Below are 20,793 nucleotides of genomic sequence, written 5' to 3' on the forward strand. Positions count from 1 at the left end.
ATTTTGTGGATTTTTTTTTGATGTTTTCGTCGGTAACCACCTCTTTCGGGTGTCCACTGCGTTCACAGTGGACCATTTCACCACGCTTGAATTTTGCATACCAATCAGTTATTGTTGATTTCCCTGGGGGCAGAGTCCGGAAACTCATAATCAAGCCAAGTTTTTGCTTCCACCGTATTTTATCAAAACACGAAATTCCTTTTTTTTCCATTTTATTCACAATAACAAAAGTTGCTTCACAAAAGACGCTCTATCTCACAAACTAATTGACTTACAGACGTCAAATTTTGACACGAATCATTTGAAGGTTGGCACTATATAAAAATAATATGCATTTAATACTAGCGACGCCATATATGTGTCAGACCGGGGACTTATCAGCCAACCTGTTATTTGGAGCTATGTGTAAAATTTAAACCAAATTCAATAGCGTTCGTCTTTGTGCCAAAAAAATTTCAACAAAATCGGTTAATAAATGCCACCGAAATCCTGCGAGCACCAAATACAAGGACGGACGGACACCAAAGGCTAAATCGACACAGGAGGTTATTCTGAATTGATCGATATTTATTTTACAGGATATAAAATCAATCTGGTAGGCACATTTTTTGGCAGATCAAAGTTATACCACCGAGACCACTATGTGGTCTAGGGTAAAAAAACAAGTATATACAGCAGTAAATTCGGCCGGGCCGAATTTTAAATTCCCACCACCATGAATCAAGTATAATAGTTTACTATGAAAACTCTTCGTCGTAGTGGGTTACTTGATAATATATAGAATTGTAGGGGGTTTGATGACAAGTCTTCTCCAAACGAGCCAGCTCCCGAAGACAAACTTTAAAGATTCTACCTATGAAGACCAGATAAGATTCTGGATTTATGAGAACCAATTTTGTTAGAGTTTTAGAGAAAATATAAACATATCGTGTATATGTTGAAATTACGCCTTGATTTAAAATCTTAAATCTGTAGATTTTTGCGCATTTATTTAAATACGATGAGTAAAATCTGGAACTTTTACTTTCAGTTTGAAGCAATTTTCATGATCAGTGCGCCTGCTATACCCTGAAAGAAGTGTATTCGTTTTTAAGAAACGTAATTTTAGACAAGCAAAGTTTTCTTTTGACACAAATTTTAGAGACAATCGTTGAATAAACGAAAACACTTAATAAGAAAAAGAAATTTCGTTTGTCTAAAATTTTATTATAGATTACTAATTTCCAGCAAATCGGATAAAAACTACGGATTCTAGAAGCCCAAGAAATAAAGCCGGGAGATCGGTATATATGGGGGCTATACCAAAACATGGACCGATAGGCACCATTTACTACTCACATATTTGTGATCTTAAAATATCTCCAGATTTTCAATTTCAAACAAATCGGCCAGAAAATATAGTCTCTAGACGTCCAAGAAGTAAAAATCGAGAGATCAGTCTATATGGGGGTTATACCAAAATATGGACCGATATACCTCAATTTCGGCACTCTTATTTGTAATCTAAAAATACCTCTAGATTTCAGGCAAATCATGTAATAAATACAGTTTATTATAGCTCAAGAATTTCAGGCAAAGCGGATGGTAAATATAGTTTCTAGAAGCCCAAGAAGCAAAATCGGGAAATCAGTCTCTATGGGGGCTATATCAAAACATGGACCGATGAGCACCATTTTCGGCACACCTTTTTATGGTCCTCAAATACCTCTATATTTCCAATTTCAGGCAAATTGGATAAAAACTACGGTTTTTATAGGTCCAAGACTCCAAATCGGGAGGTTGGTTTATATGGGGGCAATATCAAAACATGGACCGATATGGATCATTTTCGACACACCTCTTTATAGTCCCACAATACCTCGAGATTTCCAATTTCAGGCAAATCGGATGGTAAATATAGTTTCTAGACGCCCAAGAAGCAAAATCGGGAGATCGGTCTATATGGGGGCTATATCAAAACATGGACCGATACGAACGATTTTCGACACACCTCCTTATGGTCCTAAAATACCTCTAGATTTTCAATTTCAGACAAATCGGATAGAAAATACTGTTTCTAGACGCCTAAGAAGCAAAATCGGGAGATCGCTCTATATGGGGGCTATACTAAAACATAGACCGATACGGACCATTTTTGACACACCTAAAATACCTCTAGATTTCCAATTTCAGGCAAATCTGATAAAAACTACGGTTTTTATAGGCCCAAGACCCCAAATCGGGAGGTCGGTTTATATGGGGACTATATCAAAACTTAGACCGATATAGCCCATCTTCGAACTTGACCTGCCTGCAAACAAAAAACTAATCTGTGCCAAATTTCGGGACGATAGCGCCATTATTGAAGGCTGTAGCGTGATTACAACAGACAGACAGACAGACGGACATGCTTATATCGTCTTAGAATTTCTCCCTGATCAAGAATATATATATACTTTATATAGTCGGAAATCGATATTTCGATGTGTTACAAACGGAATGACAAACTTATTATACCCCCGTCACCATTTTATGGTGGTGGGTATAAAAACATATTTGCGGTAGAAAAAAGTTTTAAACTAAATTAAATTAAAATGTTCAAATAGAATTTGGATGAAACCACCACAATCGCTTACTCGTTTTTGTTTCCAGATTGGCCTTATCATACGATACTCTCTTTGGATCGTTTTGGGTCTTATGGCATTTTTCATACTTGCATTCAGCTTTTTACCGGGTGGTGCTAATGTATACAGCTATATGTTCCAGCTACCAAAAGAACATATAATCAATATGTTTGCAGCCATACCTGTACTTGGTCTATCGGCTCTTGGCCCGGGCTGGGGTATGATCATATCGCTATCCAGCTTCAATAAATTCAATACAAACATCATAAAATCTAGTTGCTTAATTGTTTTCGGACAATTCGCTGTAACATTTGGTTTGGACTTATTGGCAAAACTATCAGAAGCATTTTTCTATGGTAATTTATGAAAAATCTATAAAAAAAACTGACACAAATAATTCAAATTCAAATTTTTCAGAAAAGGCCGATGGAGACTATTTCATAGGTGCTGATAGCTTTTGGACTATTTATCTATCAAGTGCCAGTGTAATTGAGCATATGCCTTGGGCCAACCTATGGTCGATATTATTTTACTTCATGTTATTCTTGTCTAGTATGATTGTGATGGTAAGAAACATTATGAAACACATAAATTCACAAGTATCAGAGATCACCGCATAACATATATTAAAAGCGGGAGGACCAAATTTCAACCGGGTCGGATGAAATTTGTTCTTCCATGGGGCTTCAGAAGCGAGATCTTGGGGGGTCGGTTTATACAGAAGCAATATATAATTATGAACCGATATGGACTAATTTTTGTACGGTTAACCCTCTAATGCCCCATTTTTTTGCCAGCTGATTAAATATTCAATGTTAACGACACCAAAGTAAGAAAACTAAACAAGAAAAATTTATACGGTAAAACTCAGTATATGCTGCAAAGCCTCTTGAACAGTTTCAACTAAGTTTTCTTTTGGCGTTAGAGGGTTAATAGAGGGCATATGGTTCAGATTAAATTTACTCTTCCAAACGAACACCGTTCGGACTCGGCTATAGAAAGGAGATCCCTTGTCATTGAGCTTAACATGGAATCGCACAGCACTCAGTGATAAGAGAGAAGTTCACCACTGTGGTATCACAATGGACTGAATAGTCTAAGTGAGCCTGATACATCGGGCTGCCACATAACCTAACCTAACCTTCCAAAAGGCTCCGGATTTCAAATCTGCGAATTGGGTAATGTTGGCGGAAATATTTAATTATGGACCGATCGATTAATTTTTGCATGGTTTAATTCCGGTATGAAATTAAATTAATTATGAAATTAATATGGGGTACCTATTTGTTAATATTTGGGCCAGGGGTGTGTGGGGCTCGCCCGACTTTTTGGAAAGTTGGACCAAGGTTCTTCGGTTAGCTTGAACTTTTTTGTAGTTGACAAGTTGAAATGTATTTCTTTTTTAAGCAATAAAGTGTTATGTTATGTTATCCGTCCGTCCGTTCGATTTGAAACTTTGCACATATATTTGTTATCGGCGTAGAGCGGATGGTATTGAAAATATGCCACCGCACCTCTGGCTCGCTATTACATCTAAAATTCTTAAACGAAGGTGAAAATCTTTTGGTTCAAGTAAACTATTCCCAGCAAAAAAAATTGGAAGTTGTTCCACAAACATTTCTTTTAAAGCCCATCCCAGAATCCCCCATCGAGTTTTTCCAACTTCCGATGCAGTCCTTTTGGACAAGTCCACAAACATTTCTTCTAAAGAGCATCGCGGGATCCCCCAATGATTTTTTTCCACTTCCGATGCAGTCCTTTTGGACAAGTACACAAACATTTCTTCTAAAGCGCATCTTGGGATCCCTCAATGATTTTTTTCTACTTCCGATGCAGTCCTTGTGGACAAGTATTAGAAAGAACGCAATCAGGCTATTTTATATGCAAATTTTGGACAATTAAATTTTACAAAATAATAGAAAACTAATAAAAAAATTAAAAAAATAGAAAATAAATAAAAAAATAAAAAAAAATAATAATAATAAAAAATAAATTTCATCCCCGCTGGAATTTCAACCTGTGCCATTTGACTTTTTCGCTTCCATGGAAGTTCTTTTGAGAAGGTTTTGCAAATTACGAGAATTTTTAATTTTTGTTTGTTGATTTTTAATGGAAAAAATATATTTATAAGAAAATATATGCCGAAAATAAAAAATAAAAACGATGCATAACATAAAAAAATATTTTTTTAGAAAAATATTTGATAAAAAATTGCCGCTGGTGAGATTTGAACCTGCGTTTCTTATGTTTTTGTTCATACTAATAAAGAACATCTCGAGAAGCAATTAGAATGTTATTCCTTGGTGTCGTATTACGATCATATCACAACCATTTGAATTGACTTTTCGACGCTTTATGTTCACTGGCGTTTGTGGCTGAGAGTGCTAGTGTGTTCTGTTATGGTGCCAAATTGTAAAAATTAGATAATAGGGAAATAATAGTGTAATAAAATATATGGATGAAAAAAAGTGAAATTGGCTGAAAAAAAATTTTTTTTCGCTTTTTAAATTTCTTCATTCAAATTAACTTCCAGAGCACAACATCTAAAGCAATGCAAAGGATCCAAACAGGGAGTACTTCCGTCCTATGACAAGCCCATGTAAAATTCATTGGAGAAGATCCAAGTTTGCACTACTTCCGAATCACAGATTGGGGATCCGAACTACTTTTTGGGAAGCTCTTTTTTTGCTGGGATTTTTTAGTGTGTGTTATATTCTGCACTAGTTCTGAGCGACGGGCCGTAGATATTATTATATCCTCCACCATATGATGGGGGTATATTAACTTTGTCATTCCGTTTGTAACACCTCGAAATATTGCTCTTAGACCCCATAAATTATATATATTCTGGATGGTGGTGAAATTCTGAGTCGATCTGAACATGTCCGTCCGTCCGTTCGTCTGTTGAAATCACGCTAACTTCCGAACGAAACAAGCTATTGACTCGAAATTTGGCACAAGTAGTTGTTATTGATGTAGGTCGGATGGTATTGCAAACGGGCCATATCGGTCCACTTTTACGTATAGCCCCCATATAAACGGACCCCCAAATTTGGCTTGCGAGGCCTCTAAGAGAAGCAAATTTCATCCGATCTGGCTGAAATTTGGTACATTGTGTTAGTATATGGTCTCTAACAAACGTTCAAAAATTGGTCCACATCGGTCCATAATTATATATAGCCCCCATATAAACCGATCCCCCGATTTGGCTTGCGGAGCCTCTAAGATAAGCAAATTTCATCCGATCCGCCTGAAATTTGCTACATGGTGTTAGTATATGGTGTCTAATCACCATGCAAAAATTGGTCTACATCCGTCCATAATTATATATAGCCCCCATATAAACCGATCACCACACTTGACCTCCGGTGCCTTTTGGAGAAGCAAAATTCATCCGATCTGGTTGAAATTTGGTACGTGGTGGTAGTATATGATATTTAACCATATCAGTCCATAATCATATATAGCCCCCATATAAACCGATCCCTCAGATAAATCGATCTCAATCACACAAAAATTGGTCCATATCAAGTTCATAATTGTATATAGCCCCCATATAAGCGACCCCCATATTTCAATTCTGGCTCTCTACGTACCCAAGTCCATATCGATTCGTAATTATTTATATTCTTACCTATACATACCTTTTTTGTCTAATATATACCACGTATGGACTACCTCACAATTTAGAAAACGATGTTAAGAAGTTTTAAGATACCACAACCCAATTAATTCGATTGTGGAACTTACGAACTTACGGCCTTATATTCTTGTTTACATTAGGTTTACGACTTTTGCGACATACGTATTATATCGTCGTAAACGTATGTCACAAAAGTCACAGTTTGCGACAGGCCAACCCTGGTTTCAATTAGTATATCATAAAAAGAAAATGAATACTCGATACACGCTCACAAAAAATCGCTTCTGTAACATATACTCCCAAACATATTTTGCTTCAAGCATATACATTTTTGGGTATTGCCCAAACATTTATATGTTTGATCTCTTCCAATATATAATATGTTTGAAAGCATATTAGTCTAAACAATATATGTTTGGGTAGTCTAAGTTCCAAACATTTTGTATTTTTGCATCCAAATTCAATAATGTTGTCTTCCAAAAAACAATATGTTATTATGTGAACATATAATATGTTTGGAAGCATTTTGCACCCAAAAATATTATATGCTTAAAAAAATTCTCCCAAACAATATTGTGCTCAAAATTTTATTTATTTATTTATATATTTACAATCATAACGAATTATGAAAATAAACAGGTAATATAGGTGCTAACAACATAGGTTTTCGACCTGAATGCTCAAAATTTTGTTTCTGCCCAATTGTATATTCCCCCACATCTTTCTCACTTCCACGAGATTTTTTAGTTCTTAGCACCTTTTTCTGTAATACAAACATTGTAGAAGAAACTATTCAATTTTATGATTTTTTTTATTTTAATTTTACCTTTTGCCGGACGGGGATTCGAACAGCGGACCACACAGTTTGTAAGGATCAAAGAAGTAGCTGATCAATTGCCCAAGGAAAAATAAAATGTTAATTTTGTAATAACAAGCAACAACCACCAACTTAATTCAATATCGCTCCCTGTTAAATAGCGCTCCAAGCTACTAAACACATATATGTTTATAGGCTATTTCTAAATTAATATATGTTTGCATCCAAGCATATTATATTTACAAACATTTTATGTCCCAAACATAATATGTTCTAACATATTAACATATATGTCCCAAACATGTTATGCTAGTTTATGAACATTATATGGTTGCACTCAAAAATATTGTGTTTAAAAATTTGTGTTCCAAACATATAATGTTTATACCAAACATATGAAAAACAGCCTTTTTCATCCGTGTAATTGATAATTTTATCCGACTTTTAATTTTTAGAGAATACATTTAAAGGTTGGTAGCTTCCTAAAAAATTTTTAAGAAGCCGCACCTCTGGCTCGCTATCATATCTAAAATTCTTAAACGAAGGTGAAAATCTTTTGGTTCAAGTTAACTATTTTTTAGTGTGGGTTATATTCTGCACTAGTTCTGAGCGACGGGCCGTAGATATTATTTTTGTTTATATTCCATGTGTGAATCACAAATGCCTGACACAAAATAAAGTAAAATCTCCACTTATTCACCTATACGTTTATAGAATATGTTAGCATCTTTTCGTAATTCTCATCTTCAAGCAATCATTTATTTTATTTGTCTTATTTTCTTCTGTTTTTTTTTTTATTTTTCAGGTCCTTCAACTTTTTTCGATTCTAACCTCCTTTTTCGATGAGTTTGCTATTTTTAGAGAGAAAAGAACGGATATAACAGTTGGTCTCTTGTTCCTTCTAATAGCCTTATCAATATTCTTCAGCTCAAATGTATTATTTCTAATTAGATTTAAGAGGATCTAGAGTAAAATCACTCTCATTTCTTATTTCAGTACGGTTTAACCCATTTCAGTACAATTGCCATAGATACTCTAATAACACAATCCGCTATATATCTAATGCTGATAGTGATCGTACTCTGGATTTATGGAAGGGAGCGTTTCCAACGTGATTTTCAATTTATGACAGAATATCGCTTTTCCACATGGAGTATTAATATTTTGAGATTTGTAGCACCGATTGGCTTGATTTTAGCTATCGTAAGTACTTTATTTTTTCGAAAATAGATTTTTGAATACGAGATATCAGCTCAAGCTTATTATAATTTTATTTATTTATTTTTTTTTTTTTTTTAATTTCAGATTGAAGGTTTCATAATATCATTCTATGAGCACGAATCGGTACCTATTGCTTTCGATCTGCTGGCAATAGTATTCATTGTCATTCCATGGCTGAGTATACCAGGTTTCGCAATCTATCAAATGTCTCAATCCATGGGTACTATGAAAACTAGATTCTTCAGATGTTGTCGTCCCACCGACTGGTTCCCCATAGAGGGCGAATATAAAGAAAAATATGAGGCAGCAATTGGAAGTGTGGATATCACTCATACACTAAGTGAAGTAAAAGATGAAGCATAAACACAAAATTGTATCTCATGAATCAGTTAATAAATGTAAACATATACAATTTATTATTTAATTGTTTCAATCTCATTTTTATACCCACCACCATAAAATGGTGACGGGGGTATAATAAGTTTGTCACTCCGTTTGTAACACATCGAAATATCGATTTCCGGCTATATAAAGTATATATATTCTTGATCAGTGAGAAATTCTAAGACGATATAAGCATGGCCGTCTGTCCGTCTGTCTGTCTGTTGTAATCACGCTACAGCCTTCAATAATGGCGCTATCGTCCCGAAATTTGGCACAGATTAGTTCTTTGTTTGCAGGCAGGTCAAGTTCGAAGATGGGCTATATCGGTCTAAGTTTTGATATAGTCCCCATATAAACCGACCTCCCGATTTGGGGTCTTGGGCCTATAAAAACCGTAGTTTTTATCAGATTTGCCTGAAATTGGAAATCTAGAGGTATTTTGGGACCATAAAGAGGTGTGTCAAAAATGGTCCGTATCGGTCTATGTTTTAGTATAGCCCCCATATAGAGCGATCTCCCGATTTTGCTTCTTAGGCGTCTAGAAACAGTATTTTCTATCCGATTTGTCTGAAATTGAAAATCTAGAGATATTTTAGGACCATAAGGAGGTGTGTCGAAAATCGTTCGTATCGGTCCATGTTTTGATATAGCCCCCATATAGACCGATCTCCCGATTTTGCTTCTTGGGCGTCTAGAAACTATATTTACCATCCGATTTGCCTGAAATTGGAAATCTAGAGGTATTGTGGGACTATAAAGAGGTGTGTTGAAAATGGTCCATATCGGTCCATGTTTTGGTATAGCCCCTATATAGACAGATCTCCCGATTTTGCTTCTTACGCGTCTAGAAACAGTATTTTCTATCCGATTTGTATGAAATTGAAAATCTAAAGGTATTTTGGGACCATAAAGAGGTGTGTCGAAAATGGTCCGCATCGGTCCATGTTTTGATATAGCCCCCATATAAACCAACCTCCCGATTTGAAGTCTTGGGCCTATAAAAGCCGTAGTTTTTATCCAATTTGCCTGAAATTGAAAATATAGAGGTATTTGAGGACCATAAAAAGGTGTGCCGAAAATGGTTCTCATCGGTCCATGTTTTGGTATAGCTCCCATATAGACCGATATCCCGATTTTGCTTTTAGGGCTTCTAGAAACTATATTTACCATCCGATTTGCCTGAAATTGGAAATCTAGAGGTATTTGAGGACCATAAAAAGGTGTGCCGAAAATGGTGCTCATCGTCCATGTTTTGATATAGCCCCCATATAGACTGATCTCCCATTTTGCTTCTTGGGCTTCTAGAAACTATATTTACCATCCGCTTTGCCTGAAATTCTTGAGCTACAATAAACTGTATTTATTACATGATTTGCCTGAAATTCGAAATCTAGAGGGATTTTTAGACCACAAATAAGAGTGCCGAAATTGAGGTATATCGGTGCATTTTTTGGTATAACCCCCATATAGACCGATCTCTCGATTTTTACTTCTTGGACGTCTAGAGACTATATTTTCTGGCCGATTTGTTTGAAATTGAAACCCTGGAGGTATTTTAAAGATCACAAATATGTGAGCAGCAAATGGTGCCTATCGGTCCATGTTTTGGTATAGCCCCCATATACACCAATCTCCCGGATTTATTTCTTGGGCTTCTAGAATCCGTAGTTTTTATCCGATTTGCTGGAAATTAGTAATCTATAATAAAATTTTAGACAAACGAAATTTCTTTTTCTTATAAAGTGTTTTCGTTTATTCAACGATTGTCTCGAAAATTTGTGTCAAAAGAAAACTTTGCTTGTCTAAAATTACGTTTCTCAAAAAAGAAAACACTTCTTTCAGGGTACCCAGAAAATAATATTATAATTTTTGAGCTAACAATAAATTGTTGTTACAGAAAATTTTTAAGTTCAACAAAATTTTTGTTAATATAACAAAATGTTTGTTGATATAACAAAATTGGTTGCTAAAGTGACTAAAATCTTAATTGTATTTACAAATTACGTCGTTAGCTCAAATTTAAACATAATTTTAATTGTATTCACAATCAAATTAATTGATATTTTTTTGTGTGTATAGCAGGCGCACTGATCATGAAAATTGCTTCAAACTGAAAGTAAAAGTTCCAGATTTTACTCATCGTATTTAAATAAATGCGCAAAAATCTACAGATTTAAGATTTTAAATCAAGGCGTAATTTCAACATATACACGATATGTTTATATTTTCTCTAAAACTCTAACAAAATTGGTTCTCATAAATCCAGAATCTTATCTGGTCTTCATAGGTAGAATCTTTAAAATTTGTCATCGGGAGCTGGTTCGTTTGGGAGAAGATTTGTCATCAAACCCTCTACAATTATATATATTATCAAGTAACCCACTACGACGAAGAGTTTTCATAGTAAACTATTATACTTGATTCATGGTGGTGGGTATTTAAAATTCGGCCCGGCCGAATTTACTGCTGTATATACTTGTTTCTTGTATATTTGCGTTTAAAGGTCTCTAAACATAAAATTTTTGTAATTACATTGTTGACACTTTGGGATTCTTATCTGTGTGAGGCATTTATTCACTTCGCTTAATTACCTCAAAGAGGTAAATCAACATATACGCCCAGCAAAGAAATTTGGAAGTTCTTCCAAAGGCACAACTTTAAAAGCACTTCCAGAAGATACACACCCAACGATGTTCTTTATTTGAACTACCCAGGAAGTTATTTTAATTCAATTTTTTATAACTTGGTTTTTTCATACTTTTAATGGGTAATTTTTACTTTTTTTGTTTTAAATAGGTTAAAAACAGAGTAAGAATTAATAAAGTGGTACAAATTATTTAAATTTTGTCAAAAAAATGCTAAATCCAATCTGAAAAAATTGTGCATTTTTGAAAATATTTGAGGTTAAACGTTTCCGACAAGCGTTAGAATCCATTACAAATTATAAAAAATTATAAAAATTATTTATTTGACAAAATATCACAGAATTTTTTAATTTACATCCAAAACATTGAATTCGAATCACACCTAAAGAAGTGATGCAAATTAAGTGCAACAGCTGTTGAAATGGAGGACTTCCGTCCTATGACAAGCCCATGTTAAATTCATCGCTTCTGCGTCAATTTTGCACTACTTCCGGATCCAAAAAGAACATTTTCATTACTTTTTTGGCGACGCTTTTTTTGCTGGGCGTTTAATAATATTTCATTAAAAAAAAACAACAACAAGAACGATTGTGACAAATACGCATTTATTTTGTTGTTTCGTATATAAAAAACAAAACAAAATCCTAAAATGTTTGTTAAGGAGTAGTCGTAGTTGTTGCATGGTTGTTACAAGACATACGCTAAAGGGTGATACACACAAAAAAAATTTTCTGATTCAATCACCAAATTAATTGATCCAATTAATTTTTTAATTGAAATGTCTTCAATCACGAAAATGATAGTATCAATCACAGTTTTAATTGGGCATAGAAAAAATTCTTGATTAAAACATTTATTGATTTTTTCAGCAAATTTCAATTAATTTTTTAATTGATTCAATTAAAAATTTAATTGATGTTGATTGCAAAACTCAATTAATTTATCAATTAAAAAAGGTAACTATTTTTAATTACTTTCTGAATTGGCATAGAATTTTTATTTGGATTAACAAATGATTGTTTGAAATACATTTTTAATTAAAAATTTAAAAAAAAAATCAGCACTTTTTTAACCCTTTCACTACCGATGTCCGCTTTGAAGGACATTCGAAAAAGACACCAAATTCTATTTTTCCCCTTAGTTTTGATTTATTTCTCGATGTTATTTTAAAGTAATCTAAATAACCTATAAATATTTTCCATATTGGTGAGGTCCAAAATACATTTTTGTAAACTTCTTTAGAAATAAACGAAAAATACGTAAATTTGAGACAATTTTTCTACTGTATGTTTCTAGTAAATGGACATTCATACCAAAACTATAGTTGACACTTTTTCGGGTTCTTTTTTGTATTTTTGCTCACACTTTGAAGGACATTATAGGCCAAATAGCGCTTATAAGGCCACTTGGTCACAATTCAAGAATCAAATTTTCAAAACAAGCTCATATAGCTCTTGAAGTAGGTTTTCAAAATGGCAATTTTTGTTCTACATGCTGTTAGTTCAAGTAAAAACAGAAGAAAAATTAAAGTTTTTAACATTAGGTTTATTTCGGTAGTGAAAGGGAATTAGTCTTCCGAATTTGATTAAAAAGTTAATTGTATCAATTAATTTTTTTATTAAAAATTTAAAAATTTTCAATCATTGACTTAATTAACTTAATGTTTCTATCATGATTAAAAAGTTAATTGTATCAATTAATTTATTAATTGAAAAAATTTTCAACTTCAATTAACTTTTTAATTGGAAATATTTTGGTGATATTTTTTTCTGTGTAGGTCAAAATTTGGTCAATATAAACTTGACGTATTTCTTTCAATTTTGCATTTAAAAAACCTGAACACCCTTCATTTTGAAGGTGTGTGTTTGTAGAATGTTGCTCCTATTTTGATATTGGAATTCACTCTTCAGTTGTCAAAATGCCGTCCAAGCAAGAAGAGCAGCGTATCAAAATTTTGCTCGCGCATCGCGAAAATCCGAGCTACTCGCACGCAAAGCTGGCAAAATCGCTAAAAGTTGCCAAATCAACCGTTACAAATGTAATTAAAGTGTTTGGGGAACGTCTGTCGACAGCCAGGAAGTCTGGATCGGGGGGAAATCGAAAACCGGAAGCCGCTGAGACGACAAAGAGAGTTGCCGGTAGTTTCAAGCGAAACCCTAACCTCTCTCTCTCCGAGATGCCGCAAATAAGCTGGGTGTATCGTCTACAACCGTGTATCGAGCCAAAAAACGAGCCGAACTATCGACTTACAAGAAGGTAGTGACTCCAAATCGCGATGATAAACAAAATACGACGGCCAAAGCGCGATCCCGGAAGCTGTACACGACGATGCTGACGAAGATTCACTGCGTGGTAATGGACGACGAAACCTACGTCAAAGCCGACTACAAGCAGCTTCCGGGACAGGAGTTTTATACGGCAAAAGGAAGGGGAAAGGTAGCAGATATTTTCAAGCACATAAAACTGTCAAAGTTCGCAAAGAAATATCTGGTTTGGCAAGCCATCTGTACCTGTGGCTTGAAAAGCAGCATTTTCATAGCTTCCGGGACTGTTAACCAAGAAATTTACGTGAAAGAGTGTTTGAATAAACGTCTGCTGCCTTTCCTGAAGAAACACGGTTGTTCCGTACTTTTTTGGCCGGATTTGGCATCTTGCCATTACGGTAAAAAGGCCATGGAGTGGTACACCGCCAACATCGTGCAGGTGGTTCCCAAGGACAAGAACCCTCCCAACACGCCAGAGCTCCGTCCAATTGAGAAATACTGGGCTATTGTCAAGCGGAACCTAAAGAAGACCAAAAAACTGCTAAGGACGAGCAGCAGTTCAAGGCAAACTGGCTTTCTGCGGCGAAGAAGGTGGACAAGGTGGCTGTACAAAATCTGATGGCAGGTGTCAAGCGTGAGGCCCGGCAATTCGGATTTGGAAAAGCGAAAGCCTAACTGAATATTTTTTCTGAATTTTATACTAATTGAACTTGAAAAAGAAATTTAATTTGATTTTTTAAATAAACGATTTCACCGATTTACACGGGTTTTCCCTTGACCAAATTTTGACCGTATCACCCTTTAACATCGTTGTCGGCAACAAATTTGATTTCCTTTCTTTATCATAAAAACCATGCTCAGTGACATTGTTTTATTGTTTTTAAAGTGTGTTAGTAAATATTTCTAAATATTTTAATCTGCTGTTTAAATTTGATGCCATACGGAAAGGTCATTAATTAGTTAATAATTCTAAAAATATTCTGGTCAACTTTTTCTCTCTCTTCGCACAATGCAATGTCTTAGATGGAGATATTACACACATACATATATTTTTATGTTTGCTCATTTTTGCTTATGTTTACGTGGATGATGGTAGATGTTTTTTCGCACAAACAAGGTTATTATCAAACAAATTGAATGTATTCACATTCAACCATATGAAATAAAATTAAACAAATAAATTAATTGTATGATAAAATTAGAATAGAATAGTCGGGCGGAGCCGACTAAATCATACCCTAAACCACCCCTACCGTATTAGTAAATATAAGCAATTATGTAAAGTAGAAAGTCGGGCTGGACCGACTATATCATACCCTAAACCACCCTTACTGAATTAGTAATGATAAGCATTTATGGGGTAACATTGATATAGGTCTGGGAGATAAACCGCAGTTGCATATTTAACCCTGGACAGTCATCCTTCGTCAAAATGACGACGCGTAATTTCATTTTCGATTTAAAATGCATTTTGGTCGATTAGGAAATGATAAATTTAAGTTATACTAATTCAACCATTTTATGAATTTTTGTCTTATACTAATTAAACACAAATTGAATAAGGAAATAAACTCAATTTTGGTTCTTATTTTTGCTCTCGATCAGAGATGGTCTGTATACAACTTTTTAAAGTTTGCGACTGTCGCAAAGTTGTAAAAGTCACATACACGTCGTAAATGTAGAAAAAGTAGCAAACGTCGCAAACTCCAAATACTTCAGATAGGCAGCGAATGACAATCCAAGATGATGATACGTGCGAATAAGTTTCAATTCTCAGGAATGTTTGTAAAATTATTAACGAGCTTAAAAAACTTGAGAATATATTTATTTCAATTGGAAACTCGAAGCCAAAATTACTATAAACTACTCGATGGTGCAGTAAACGTGACGATCGGTACTCGCTCATGGTTAACCTTCCACAAATTACTGCAGAAACTGGAAGGAAGGAAAACATAAATACATTACATAAATGAATTGCTGTTAAGAGAGAATTTTATAATATCACTTTTTGGCTTATTAGCTTAGATGGACATTATGGACCACGAAAACCAAGAATAGTTTGAAGTTGTGAATGGGAGACGTAAATCTAGTAGAGTTTTGAATAAATACAATATAAAGCATTTTTATACCCTAAACCACATAGTGGTCAGGGTATAATAAGTTTGATCGGCCAAAAAATGTGCCTACCAGAAATATTGATTTTAGACCCCATAAAATATATACCGATCGACTCAGAATCATCTCCTGAGTCGATCTAGCGCTTGGTGTCCGTCCGTCCGTCTGTCCATGTATTTGTTGTTCACAGGATTCCGGTCGCAATTATTAACCGATTTTGATGAAATTTGGTACAGGGAGTTTCTTGGGCACAAGGACGAACGCTATTGAATTTGGAAGAAATCGGATCAAATTTAGATATAGCTCCCATATATATGTATCGCCCGATTTCTACAAATGAGGTCACGTTGCGCGTTTTTTCAAAGGGATCGTCACGACATTTGACAAAAGGTAATCTTTTCTATCGCCCTTCAAGTCTGCAAAATTTCATCCAAATCGGTTCAGATTTAGATATAGCTCTCATATATATGTATCGCCCGATTTTCCCAAATTTGGCCACAAAACCTTTATTTATCAACCGATCTTACTCAAACTTGGCTAAATATAATCTTCTATAGAACTAACTATATGTGCAAAAAATCATCCAAATCGGTTCAGATTTAGATATAGCTCTCATATATATGTATCGCCCGATTTTCCCTAACTTGGCCACAAAACCTTTATTTATCAACCGATCTTACCCAAATTTGGCTAAATGTAGTCTTCTATAGCACTAACTATATGTGCAAAAAATCATCGAAATCGGTTTAGATTTAGATATAGCTTCCATATATATGTATAGCCCGATTTTCCCAAATTTGGCCATAGAACCCTTATTTATTAACCGATCTTACTAAAACTTGGCTTGATCCAGTCCTCTATAGTACTAATTATATGTGCAAAACTTCATCGAAATCGGTTAAGATGTAGATATAGCTCCCATATATGTATCACCCGATTTTGAAAAATTCGCCCCTAATAACCTTATGTTTGACCATACAGGCCTCATTCCTTAACTGATCTTACTCAAATCTTGCACAAGGTAACCTTTTGTGGTATTAATCAAACCCGCAAAATATTATGCAAATTGGTTCAGATTTAGATGTAGCTTCCATATATATGCATCGCTCGATTTTCCCAAATTTGGCCATAGTACTCTTATTTATTAACCAATGTTACGCAAATTTCAAATTTTGATGTACTAGCCGATCGTACTTATACGTACTTGTACCTCTTACATAACAATATTGCTCGATTTTTACAAATTTGTATTTATTACCCACACTAATTTAACGATTTTCTCTTTTTTAATAATGGGCTCAATATTAGTTTCATAGTATCTCCGTAGGCGCAATATCAACACAGCCAATGTTGCTAGAAGTAGGGGAAAATCCCTATATGTAGGATTTTTCTAATATTTAGCGTCTTGTAGGGACGTAGGGCCACAATGTACGACATTTTCATTCAACACATTTTGTAATAATTTTTACATTTTGGTGGCTCTAGAGGAGGAAATTAGAAGCCGACAAGGCTTGATTTTTAACAATGTGTGGTAAACTTTATTCCTGTAGAGAATTTTGTCAACATTTTATTTCTATAGAACATTTTGTCAAAATTGTATTTCTATAGAAATTTTTTTCAAAATATTATTTCTATAAAAAATTTTCTCAAAATTTTATTTCTATAGAATTTATTGTCAAAATTTTATTTCTATAGAAAAATTTCTCACAAAAATTTGTTTATATCTAATTATACAATTATTATTCGAGCTTTATGGACAGATATAGATTAAGGAACATGGTTAATAGAGCCATTGAAAAGAAAACGCCAGATACAAATCTATACACGCCTGGACTGTACATGTTTCGGTTCGGGCGAATGAACCTTTCCACAGCCTTTAGTATAGATCTGGCTGGGAGAGATAACTCAATTTTGGGCCCTTTATGCTAACTCCTTATGGAGAAAACATTTGGGAAATTTCCTCTTACAAATTGAATCATCTTTTCTCCCACTGTACATCATCTTTTCATATAACTTACAAGTCCCTTAATCTTATTTTTATTTCGTTTTGTTACATAGTAATGCAACAACACGAAATTTATTTTTAGAAAGCTAATTTGTTAGAATTCACCTAAGTGGTGAACAGTCGAACAATGCTTATTGTTTCTACAGTCAACTACAACATATGACAATTAACAGATCGGTATCAGGCTAACATGTAATATAATAAAAATTTGTTTATAGAAACTTTTTTCCAAAATTTTATTTTTATAGAGATTTAACAAAAAAGATTACTAATTTGGGTAGAATTCTACCAACTGTGGCAACCGTGGTTGTAATACAAATTTATATTCTAAGTTATATACGTTGCATATTCATGTATTAAGATAATAAAGTACTTAGAACCATTTTTGTTTTGTATTTTTTTTTTTTTAATTTAATGAAAAATATAGTAGGGAAAATTGTTTGGGAATGTATGGGAAAGTAGGGAACTTTTTTTGTCCTTGTAGGGTAAACCGAACATTTTCCGTGGCAACATTGACTATGAGCTATAGTCAGATTGACACAAAGCACCCATAGACATGTACCCCTTAATTTTCTTAAATATGCAACTGCGGTTTATCTCCCAGACCTATATGTTACCCACAAATGCTTATGATTACTAATTCTGTAACGGTGGTTTAGGGTATGATATAGTCGGCCCCGCCCGACTTTCTACTTTACTTACTTGTTTTTGCATACCTTTTATCGGGGAGCTTAACTAAATTAAATTAAAAAATATTCACAATTTCTTTAATTTCAAATTAGGTTTTCTACACTAGGTTTACGACTTTTGCGACATACGTATTATACCGTCGTAAACGTATGTCGCAAAAGTCACTGTTTCCGACAGTCCAACCCTGCTCTCGATGCAAATTATAGCGTCGTGAAATAAGCCGTAGTCAAAATGACGAAGGATGACGTTAGTATACAACAAGTATATAAGGCCGTAAGTTCGGCCAGGCCGAATCTTATGTACCCTCCACCATGGATTGCGTAGAAACTTCAACGAAAGACTGTCATCCACAATCGAAATACTTGGATTGTGGTATCTTAAAAATTCTTAACATCGTTTTCTAAATTGTGAGTTAGTCCATACGTGGTATATATTAGACAAAAAAGTTATGTATAGGTAAGTCTACAAATAATTACGAATCGATATGGACTTTTTGCACGGTACGTAGAGAGCCAGAATTGAAATATGGGTGTTACTTATATGGAGGCTATATACAATTATGAACTTGATATGGACCAATTTTTGTGTGATTGGAAATCGATTTATCTGAGGGATATATATAACTATAGACCGATATGGACCTAGTTAGGCATGGTTGTTAACGGCCATATACTAGCACAATGTACCAAATTTCAACTGACTCGGAAGAAATTTGCTCCTCCAAGAGGCTCCAAAACCAAATCTCGGGATCAGTTTATATGGGGGCTATATATGATTATGGACTGATATGGACCACTTTTGGCATGGTTGTTAAATATCATATACGAACACCACGTACCACATTTCAAAAAGATCGGATGAATTTTGCTTCTCCACACGGATGAAAAAGACTGTTTTTCATATGTTTGGCTATAAATATTATATGTTTGGAACACAAATTTTTAAACACAATATTTTTGAGTGCAAGCATATAATGTTCATAAACTAGCATAACATGTTTGGGACATATATGTTAATATGTTAGAACATATTATGTTTGGGACATAAAATGTTTGTAAATATAATATGCTTGGATGCAAACATATATTAATTTAGAAATAGCCTATAAACATATATGTGTTTAGTAGCTTGGAGCGCTATTTAACAGGGAGCGATATTGAATTAAGTTGGTGGTTGTTGCTTGTTATTACAAAATTAACATTTTATTTTTCCTTGGGCAACTGATCAGCTACTTCTTTGATCCTTACAAACTGTGTGGTCCGCTGTTCGAATCCCCGTCCGGCAAAAGGTAAAATTAAAATAAAAAAATCATACAATTGAATAATTTCTTCTACAATGTTTGTATTACAGAAAAAGGTGCTAAGAACTAAAAAATCTCGTGGAAGTGAGAAAGATGTGGGGGAATATACAATTGGGCAGAAACAAAATTTTGAGCATTCAGGTCGAAAACCTATGTTGTTAGCACCTATATTATCTGTTTATTTTCATAATTCGTTATGATTGTAAATATATAAATAAATAAATAAAATTTTGAGCACAATATTGTTTGGGAGAATTTTTTTAAGCATATAATATTTTTGGGTGCAAAATGCTTCCAAACATATTATGTGTTCACATAATTACATATTGTTTTTTGGAAGACAACATTATTGAATTTGGATGCAAAAATACAAAATCTTTGGAACTTAGACTACCCAAACATATATTGTTTAGACCAATATGCTTTCAAACATATTATATATTGGAAGAGATCAAACATATAAATGTTTGGGCAATACCCAAAAATATATATGCTTGAAGCAAAATATGTTTGGGAGTATATGTTACAGAAGCGATTTTTTGTGAACATGCAAAAGGCATCGTAGGTCAAATCTGGGGATCGGTTTATATGGGAGCTATATATAATTATGGGCTGATAGGAACCAATTCCTGCATGGTTGTTGGATACCATATACTAACATCACATACCAAATTTAAACCGAATGGAAAGAATTTTGCTCTTCCAAGGGGCTCTGGAGGTCAAATCTGGGAATCTGTTTATATGGGGCCTATATATAATTATGGACCGATGTGGACCAATTATCGCATGGTTGTTAGAAACCATATACTAACACCATGTACCAAATTTCAGCCGGATCGGATAAAATTTGCTTCTCTTAGGGGCCTCGCAAGCCAAATCGGGGGATCGGTTTATATGGGGGCTATATATAATTATGGACCGATGTGGACCAATTTTTGCATGGTTGTTAGAGACCATATACCAACATCATGTACCAAATTTCAGGTGGATCGGATGAAATTTGCTTCTCTTAGGGGCCTCGCAAGCCAAATCGGGGGATCGGTTTATATGGGGGCTATATATAATTATGGACCGATGTGGACCAATTTTTGCATGGTTGTTAGAGA

The 20,793-nt window shown here is 34.4% G+C and overlaps 1 protein-coding gene across 1 annotated transcript in view; it reads left to right on the top strand.

The window, feature by feature from the left end:
• LOC142226565 (sodium- and chloride-dependent neutral and basic amino acid transporter B(0+)-like) overlaps window positions 1-8,708 on the top strand; it is a 34,421-nt gene extending 25,713 nt beyond the window's left edge. Inside the window, exons 7-11 of the mRNA XM_075296645.1 lie at window positions 2,632-2,959; window positions 3,021-3,169; window positions 7,869-7,997; window positions 8,060-8,266; window positions 8,369-8,708. Of these exons, the coding sequence (XP_075152760.1) occupies window positions 2,632-2,959; window positions 3,021-3,169; window positions 7,869-7,997; window positions 8,060-8,266; window positions 8,369-8,647 (1,092 nt within the window). The 3' untranslated portion in view covers window positions 8,648-8,708. The remainder of the gene's footprint in view (window positions 1-2,631; window positions 2,960-3,020; window positions 3,170-7,868; window positions 7,998-8,059; window positions 8,267-8,368) is intronic.
• Window positions 8,709-20,793: the final 12,085 nt, after the last annotated feature.

The sequence above is a fragment of the Haematobia irritans genome, chromosome 2 (genome assembly GCF_050003625.1).
Source record: "Haematobia irritans isolate KBUSLIRL chromosome 2, ASM5000362v1, whole genome shotgun sequence".
Lineage (NCBI taxonomy): Eukaryota > Metazoa > Arthropoda > Insecta > Diptera > Muscidae > Haematobia > Haematobia irritans.